We start from the raw sequence: 8,477 nt of genomic DNA on the forward strand, positions 1-8,477 counted from the left end.
CTGAACTCTAACGGATAAGGTCTTAAATAAAACGTCAAGAGAGCCCTATGTCATTATACCACAGCCGACACAAACACAGCAAACTCTGCCCATTGCCGACGAACAGAAGTACGACTAAAACGCAAGCCGATGTGTTGCAGCATCGTAGGGCCACTAAAATAGCCATCCGTGTGAACTCGTGGCGATTTTACAAGGTGAAGAGAAGGCACGAAAGCTGCAAACTGCGCCCCGCGTTCCCTCCGCCCCAAGAAACCCGCAACCGGCGGCGGGACGGGCAGCGAGAGCTGCCGCCGGGGGGTGGGGGGGGAGCGGGGGGAGGCAGCCCGGGCAGGCGGTGCCGGCAGCGCCCGGCTCTGCCCGCCCCTCTCTCCTCTCCCCGGCGGCTCTGCCCGGCCGGGGAAGGAGGGTTTCTTTTTAACCCGCGATTATTTTTAATTTTTTTTGGGGGGCGGGGGTGGGGGGGAGGGGGTTGCTTTCCGACGTCTTGAATGCGGGGCTCGTTTAGTGTCTTTGGAAAGACTTCTCTAAGGTTTTGTGTGGTGAGCTGGAAGGAAGCAGGTACCTACGTGTGTCCTCCTTCTCCAGCTGCCCGGGCGGAGGGACGGGGCCAGCCCCCGGCCGGGGTCGCTGCTGCTTTACTGTCCCCCGGGCGGAAGGTAAGATAGGAGTCCGTACATAGAGAGATGAGGTGAAAATGGTTTATCTCGTTAGAAACCGGACCACAGGTGAACACTACAACATTCTTTTATGACAAAAGTTTGTTTTATGAAATAAATTTTACTAAGCAATAAGCCAGAATGTAGAAAAATACATTTTACCTCCAAACTCAATAAACAAGGAACAAAAACTTTCGTAGTAGTGCATAATTCTTTAGTGGTAGCTACAACAGGGGTTCCTAAACTTGTACAACAAGAGCTTGCATAAAACAGAACAAAGGAGTGAGAGAGCGTTCACAATCTTTTTTTTTTTTTTCCCCAAAAGAACATAACCCAAAAAAGGTGACTCAGGTGGGTTAAACAGAGCTCGGAAAAGTGCGAAGAGAGGATGAGAGGCGGGAGGGTCTACAAGAAGAAGAAGAAAGAAAAAAAATACAAAAAAAAAAAAAAAACAAAACAAACAATCAAAGAAAAGAGCAACTCCGACCGAAAAATGCAAAGGCGAGAACCCTGCTCATTACACATGATGAGAAGCATGGACAGCACTGGAGAGTAACACACTGTACTTTGCATCCAGGTCCAGTACCGAGCTGCCCGGGGCAGTTGGGTAGCGGATCGGAGGTGGGATCGCCTCGTCTTCCCTCGGCCCTGCGGCACCGGCTCCGGCTCCGGCCCCGGGGCGCGGCGGGGGCCGCCCCCGCTCACTTCCCCACTCTTCCCAAACGGGTCCTGTCTCCGCTTTCGCTTTGTTCTGCAACTCTGCCCAAACAGCCAGAAGAGCAGTGCACCGGGCTTAGTACTCACTATCCTTGCTGCTGGTTCGGGATTTGAGGGTTGGGGGGTTGCATTTGGCTTCTTTTTTTTTTTTTTTTGGTTTTGTTCTGAAATTTGGTTGTTGTCGTTTTAACTATTTCTCCCTCCAATAGGCAACAGAGATGCACAATTTGGATCGAGCTGTTGTTTTCACAAGAGAATTATCCTCTAAGCTCATTGTTTGAGGAGACACTAATACAGATACAACTGGAATCAAAGAAAGCAGGAGGGAAAAAAAATAAATCGAAATCTAGAGGAAAGGGTACGCTGCCCCTTCGGAGAGGCTAAAGTGGCAAAGGAGCCTGCCTTGAGACTCACCGGGGGAAGAATCTGCTTCACCAATTTTCCCAAATCATTTTCCTCATAATCCCCTGGGAGCAGGGCATCCTTCTCTATGTACAGTAGCAAATGGTGAAAATTAATGTCCTCGACCCTGTCGCGGATAAAAATACTATCCTTTTAATTTCCATTACAAAAATAGGAGTAATATTCAAAACAATGATTGTCTTTTTTTTCTATTTATTTTATATAAAAACATAAACAGCTCAGGCGAATTCTTGTTCTTGTGCAGGTTTTATATGAAGAATTGTTCTTTAGTATTCGTAGTAGTATTTATATATATATATTTATATATTATATATAACTTAATGATTGGTCCACAAAGTAGATCTGTGCGTTTCTCTAGTGCTTTTGTACAAAAGAAAAACAATATTATTATCAAAATATTCATTTAATGGCTTTACTTCATACATAAATACATGTTTAGATAACACAGGAGCGGTGATTGTTCAGTCAGTTTGGAAATGACTTTTGTTTTTGTTTAGATTTTTTTTTGTTGTTGTTGGGTTTCTCTCTCTCTCTCTCTTTCTCTCTCTCTCTCTCTCTCTCTCTCAGGACTTTGTATACACAGGAGTGGCTGGTAACTCATCGCTACAAATACGCTACTCGGCGTCCTTTGTTTTTAACTCTTTGTTTATACCTTTTCCCCAGGACGGCTGCTAAGTATTTCTTGACAGCCATTTGTTTCCGGTAGCGGCTGTAGCTGTCCGTGAAGATGCCGTCTATGTGCCGCTTGGTCAGCGGTTCCGCCTCGTCCCCCAGGCCGCCGCCGGCACCGCTGCAAGCACCGAGAAGCACAAGCTGCATCAGGCGGGGCCGCTCCGCCCCTCCGCGCCTCTCCGCGCCTCTCCGCGCCGCCCCACCCCACCCACCCCCCGGCCCTGCCCAGCCCCGCGGCGGCCGCTCCCCCCCCCCACCCCCCGTCGCGCAACACGTTTGCGCGGAAGATGCGCGGGGAGACAAAGGCCGCGCCGAAACCCCGCTCCCGACGCGGTGCGCGCAAGTGGCGGCGGCGGAGACAATATCTCCCCGCCATGAATTATTCATTGCGGCAGGGAAAGCTGCTCTCCCCGGGGCTTTATTAACGTGATACCTTCTGCCGAAGGGCGGCGGGTGGCACCCGGCTCGCCCCTGCCCCGCCGGCGGCGGGGAGCCCCGCGGAGACCCGCCCGGCGCCTGGGGGTGCGTGGGGCTGCGGCCGAGTCCCCCCCGCTTCAGCCCAGCCCTCGGTCATCGCTTCCGACAGACTGCTCCCCCACACCCACCCGCCTAGCAGACCGGGGAGGCTGCCCAACTTCTTAATTTTAAATCACCCGCTTGCAAAAAAATCATGGACACACATATATACACGCATATATACATATGTATGCCCGAGGATATTAAACCTCCGGGAATGCCTGCGCTGACAGCCGGGCTCACGCCGCTCCGGGAGCGGTCTGGGAGCCGCTGCCAGGGTCGGTTGAGGTTTGGGGAGCCGAACCCCCACTCCGGCAACAAATTCCCAGCCCCGGCCGGGGCAGCTTTGTTCCCTCCAGCCGCGGCCTTTTAAGCGCCTCCGCTCCGGCAGCACCAACGCCCACCGCGGGAAAAGAAAGAGCAGAAACCCTTACCCGACCCGTTTGGCCATCAGGGAGTGCAGATATTTCCTGGCGGATAACTGGCCCAGGAGTTTCCTGTAGGCTTTGTTGAAGATCCCATCGGCGTGCCTGGGCGGAGGGAAGAGCCCGCGGATGAGCGGCGAGGCCCGGGAGCCGGCTGCGGCGGGGTGCGGGAGCCCGGGCGGCGGCGGTGGCGACCGTCCCTCCCCGCCGGCGAGCGGAGGGCGGCATCTCCCCGCGTCCCCCGGGACCCCTCTTCCCCACCCAGACCCCTCCCCGCCGCACTTGCTCGGCTCGGCGCTGGCTGGGCATTTCTGCTCCGTTTGCGGGAGCATCGCTGAGCCCTACCCGCCGCGGGCGGCTCCCCCGCTCCCTCCCCCGCGCTGCTGGAGGTAAGGCGGCTTTTCCATTTCTTCTAGGCTTTAAACTGGGCACGGGGACCCGGGCAGCGTGGTCGTTTGTTTGGGTTCGGGATTTACATATATACATATATACGTATATATACATATTTGGTTGCTGTTAGCTTGTTGGGTTTTATTATTTTTTTTTCCCCCAATCGGCTCGGCCAGACCCGTTTTGCTCCCGGCTCCAAATTCACGCCTGACACCCCGCGAGTTGCAGTCACCTCTTTTCCGGTGGGTAATACAAGGTGTACATCTCGCCGATCACGGAGGACGGATTCGCTATACCGAGGGGCTCGTGGTCATAGGCGAAGTCCGGCAGGGTGTTCCCGTCCTCGTCGTAGACTTCATCCTCCAGCCTGGCAACGAGAGCAGCGAGGGGAAGGAGTCAGCCGGGCTCGCCGGGGCCCTCCGCTCCGCTCCCCGCCGCCGGCTCCCGGCTGCCTCGGTGGCCGCCCCCCGGCGGAGCCGACCCGGGCGCCCCGGGAGCCCCGTCCGTCTGCCCCCATCCCCTCCCTGCGCCCGGCCGCTCCCCATCCCCGCCCTCCGCCTCCTCTGCGGGGCTGGACCACGGGGGAGGGAACACACCCGCCGTCAGACGTGTTCCGAGAAAAGCCTCAAAACATCCCCCCACCACCACCCCCGTGTCCCCGTCCCGGCCCCCTCCGGCCCGAGAAACAGCCCCTCTCTGCCACAGCCACGGCTGGTGCTTCCCGAGCGGAGCGCACGCAGGCACAGCCGTGCAGGCTGCCGCACACACACGCGCACACACACGCGTGTGCGTGTGCCAGGGGCTGGGCGGGAGCCAAGCCGCCTCCCCGGCGGGGACGGGGCGGTGAACGGCAGCCCCCGCCGCCGGGGCCGGGGCCGCGCCCCGCTCCTCCCCGCAGCGCCCGCCGGGCCGGGGGGGGGGGGGGGGTGGGGGCTTCGCCTGGTGGTGTTTTTCGTTGAATGGTGCCTCTGCCCTTTGAGATCTCGCCAGTTTTGTGTCCGCCCCCCACCCCAGCTTCCCTCCCCCCTGCTCTCTGCCTCCCTCTTTGCAGTACGATGTAGGTCATTGTACGTTACAGGCAGCTATTTTTGTCTGTGAGCTTTAGCGGAGGTATTAATAATAGATGCCGCTAAAGTGTTTCACTCCTGCTAATTCAGGCGCTTGAATAGAGAGAGCCAGGTTGCTGCCGGCTAATGGCCCCGCAGGCCACCGAGCCGGCTACCCCGCAGCCCCTTTGCCTGGGGAGGGGAGGGAGATGCTCTCAGCCGTCCCCGACACCTCGTAGCCCCAGAAGGGACACCCTCTTCGGACAGCCCTGCGCGCCTGGCATCGAACCCCCCTCACAGCTGAGCCGCACAGCCGTGACCCCCGTAGGGCACCCCGGCATAGAGCCAAGCGCCGGTGGGGCAGGACAACAGCACCAAAACTCCCCCCAAGCCAAGCAACACCGGTGGCCCAAGCAGGCTACGAGCAGGGTGGGACCAGGCTGCCCGCGGCCGTCCCGGACCGGGTGCCCTGCGCTCCCCCCCCCGCCACGTCCCAGCATGGGAAATTGTGCCGACGCTTGTGAGGGTCACCCCACTCTCGCCCCAAACACAGAGGGGGCCAAAAGCCCCCGGCTGCCAGGTGGAAAGGGACAGCACCGGGCATCAGTCTGCGCTGGAGCCCAGGCAAGACAACTCCGAACAGACACAAACAAACAAACAACCTTGTGCCAGCCGCTCTCCCCCTTGAGAAGGGGGGTCGTATACAGACAGGTAAACAGGGGAAGAGACTGAATTCCCGTCAACTCCACTGCTGCTTACACGAGCCATGACAACCTTCGCATGCTTGTAGCCAACGGTGCCCCCACCACCACCCCCCGGTCCCCCTGCCCCGGTACGGGCAGGCGACTCTCGTCACCCTGGGCGAGCTTGCGGGCAACTGAAAGCGGCCGGTAAAGCGCCGGGACCAGTGCAGGGGAGGGGGCAGGCGAAGGGGGGGTAGCTGCTGGGAACCGACGAGATGCTCCGGGACCTTGGCCCGCTCCCACCGAGACGCAGCAGAAGCAGCCTCCCCACCCTCCGGCCCCACCGCGCCGGGATCCCGGGGAGCGGTCCCGGGGGAAGCCAGTGCTCCAGATGGAGGGGGGGCACGACGACGGGGGGACATCCCCCCCGCCTGACCCTTCCGGCGGCTCCTCTCCCAAGGCGGAGGGGGTGGGCGCACAGCTTAAGTGGAGGGGGTTTTTTGATGAGTCCCCCCCCGTCCCCTTCTACTTTCCTCCCTGATAAGATTCCCTTGCCCTTAGCAAAGCCGAGGCAGCGGGGGCCTGAAGGGGTCCCGGCGGAGCCCCCAGGCGGGGGACGGACTTACCTGAGCGCCGGGTACTGAAGTCCGGCCGCAGGTGAGCAGTAGACGCTGCAGTGCATTATTATGCCATAGACCAGGAGTGCTAGGATCGCTTTGCTACACATTGCCACTCTGTGCGGGAGGGAAAGGAAAACCGCTGTCAAAAAATTAAAAAAAAAAAAAAAAAAGCGAAAAAAAAATCACCCCACGACCCACCAAGCCCCCGGCCGAGCCTGCGGAGGAGGGAGGGAGCGCGGCTCCCTGGGGGCAAGTGCTCTGGGCAGCTGGATGCCGGCGCGGAGAGGTGCGGAGAAGCGCGTAGCGGTGCCCGGCGCGGAGCGCTGCCGCCGCCGCCCGCCCCGTCGGTGCCCGCCCGCCCCGAGAGCGCTGCGGAAAGACCCGGCGAGCCGCTTCGTGTCCTTACCATTAAACTCTAAACACCCGGCACTAAGAGCGTTTGTCTGCGAAACTAAAAGGGCAGGTCTTTTAAAAAAAAAAAAAAAAAAAAAAAAAAAAAAAAAAAGAAGAAGAAGAAAAAAAGACCCCTCAAATGGGGGTAAAAATAGAGCTGTCTCCCAAGTTGCGGCCGAAAGGAGTTAAAACCCTCGTGGCATCGCCTCTCCGATGGGCAAAGGACCCGCGGGATGAAGAAGACGCAAAAGCAGCAGTTAGTTGTTTGCTGGTTTTAGGGGAATCCACTCCAAAAAGAAAAAGGGAGAGGGTGGGGGGAATTAAAGAAAAAGATAAAGGAAAAAAAGTTTGCCGGTAGCAGCACAGATGTGGAGTGGAGTCTGCAAGGGAAGGGAGAAAGAGGGATGGAGCGAGATGTCGCCGGAGAAGGGAGCGCAGGGGAAGGGGGAAGAGAGCGAGCGAGCCCGGGAGGGAGCGGAGGCGGGGAGCCGCGGGCTGGCTGCGTGCGATGTTGTCTTCCCCAGATCTCTCCCCTCACTGAGCGCCTTCAGCCTTCTCCTCTTCTTCTCTTCCTGCTCGGTGGCTCCAAACTTGACCAGCCTTCCGCAGCCTTCCGTCTGATACGCAATTAGCAACAAAATCTTTGCAAACACCCCGCTTCAGCAAGAGCCCTCTTCGTAAACATTTGCCTGCTTGTTACCTTAGAGGACGGGCAATATTGTTTGTTGCCCCCGTGGTGGTGTCCGGATTTTTATTCATGAATCAAATGCCTTTTTTTTTTTTTTTTCCCCCCCAGTCACGTAATAATCGGGTATCAGAAAAGACGTCACCACCCCAATTCCTCAAGGAACACAGTTCTGTGTCGTCCTCAAAGATGAGCTTATCAGGAGTCATAAAGCTTCTCATAAACACCAACTCACGCTTCCTCCCCTCCCTCCCCCCCCCAAAAAAAAGGAAAAAAAAAAAGGAAAAAAAAAACAGATGCAACTAAACCAACAACCAAACAGCAACACACAGAAAAACCCCACAACCTATCCCACAAACCTAGAAGGATGCTCGCCGCGGTCAAGTTTTACCTGCCGTGGGAAGGGACCAGGAGGCGGAGGAGGGCGATTTGTGGGGGAGGGGAGGAAGCGGGGGTCCCCGCACTTGTGCATCCCCGCGGCTTTGCTCCGCGTCTCTCCGCGGGGCCAGGTCACCCGCACCGGGGTCCGGGACCGCCGCTGGGCGCGGGCCCGCGCGGAGCCGCCTGGCGCGGAGCAGCCCCGGCGCGGAACCCTCACTTCCATGGAGATTTTGGGGATAGGAATGCCTTTTTTTTTTTTTCCTGAGCCCCCTCTTTTTCTTTTTCTTTTTTTTTCTCCTTTTAAAGATTGTTAATATTGTTCTCATTACGCAAGGGTCCCCCCCCGGGGAAACCAGCAGCGCCGTAATCGCTCCGCGTGTGCCGCAGCCGCAGGGCGCAGGGGACGGGCCCCCCCACCCCGGGGGCGCTGGGGGTCTCCTTCTCCCTTCCCCCCCTCCCCGTCCAGCCCCTTGGCCCGACCCTCTCCCCTCCCCGCCTTGTGCAGAGACAGACGTGCGACTCGCAGCGCTGGGCAGATCGGGAGGGGAAAGGAACGCCATGGGCGCGGGGGGGGGGGGGGAAGGAAAAAGGAAAAAAAAAAAAAAGTTGATTTGCCGGAGGGACTGGGAGGGAAATCCCTTCCCTGGGGAGTTCCCCGCCGCCAGGATTATTTTCCCCCAAGTGATGCGGCGAGCGCCGGGCGCGGACCACCGTCCGCTGCGATTGCGCTCGTCTGCGCGTCCCCACCTCCCTCAGCGGCCGAAAATCAGCCCTTCATTTCCGAGAATTACCCAAAGAAATACAGGCTGCAGGAGCCATTACTGCACATTTTAATTATTGGGATCATAAGCAGAGAGTTCAGGAAGCAGC

The 8,477-nt window shown here is 57.9% G+C and overlaps 1 protein-coding gene across 4 annotated transcripts; it reads right to left on the reverse strand.

Moving 5' to 3' along the window:
• Positions 1 to 2,185: 2,185 nt before the first annotated feature.
• Positions 2,186 to 7,977, reverse strand: ADCYAP1 (adenylate cyclase activating polypeptide 1). Of its 4 annotated transcripts, none has more exons than XM_074576788.1 (5): positions 7,586 to 7,977; positions 6,155 to 6,262; positions 4,032 to 4,166; positions 3,419 to 3,514; positions 2,186 to 2,586 (listed from the first exon to the last, which is right to left on the reverse strand). In XM_074576788.1, the coding sequence occupies exons 1-5, from the start codon at positions 7,828 to 7,830 to the stop codon at positions 2,400 to 2,402; spliced, it is 771 nt and encodes a 256-aa protein (XP_074432889.1). In that variant the 5' UTR covers positions 7,831 to 7,977; the 3' UTR covers positions 2,186 to 2,399. The 4 variants fall into 4 exon arrangements, with proteins under 4 accessions (XP_074432889.1, XP_074432892.1, XP_074432891.1 ...); XM_074576791.1 differs by having other exon boundaries at positions 7,618 to 7,830; XM_074576790.1 differs by lacking the exon at positions 7,586 to 7,977 and adding an exon at positions 6,555 to 7,447.
• Positions 7,978 to 8,477: the final 500 nt, after the last annotated feature.

This window comes from Larus michahellis, chromosome 2, assembly GCF_964199755.1.
Source record: "Larus michahellis chromosome 2, bLarMic1.1, whole genome shotgun sequence".
NCBI classification, from domain to species: Eukaryota; Metazoa; Chordata; class Aves; order Charadriiformes; family Laridae; genus Larus; species Larus michahellis.

Bases quoted from the DNA above. Each gene is read 5' to 3' on its own strand.
- ADCYAP1 (XM_074576788.1), bottom strand. From the start codon at position 7,830: ATGGAAGTGAGGGTTCCGCGCCGGGGCTGCTCCGCGCCAGGCGGCTCC. The intron at 6,263-7,585 runs GTTTGTGGGATA...CCTCCCGCACAG, and splicing joins CGCGGCGAGCATCCTTCTAG to AGTGGCAATGTGTAGCAAAG. The intron at 3,515-4,031 runs GTGACTGCAACT...CCCTCCGCCCAG, and splicing joins TATTACCCACCGGAAAAGAG to GCACGCCGATGGGATCTTCA.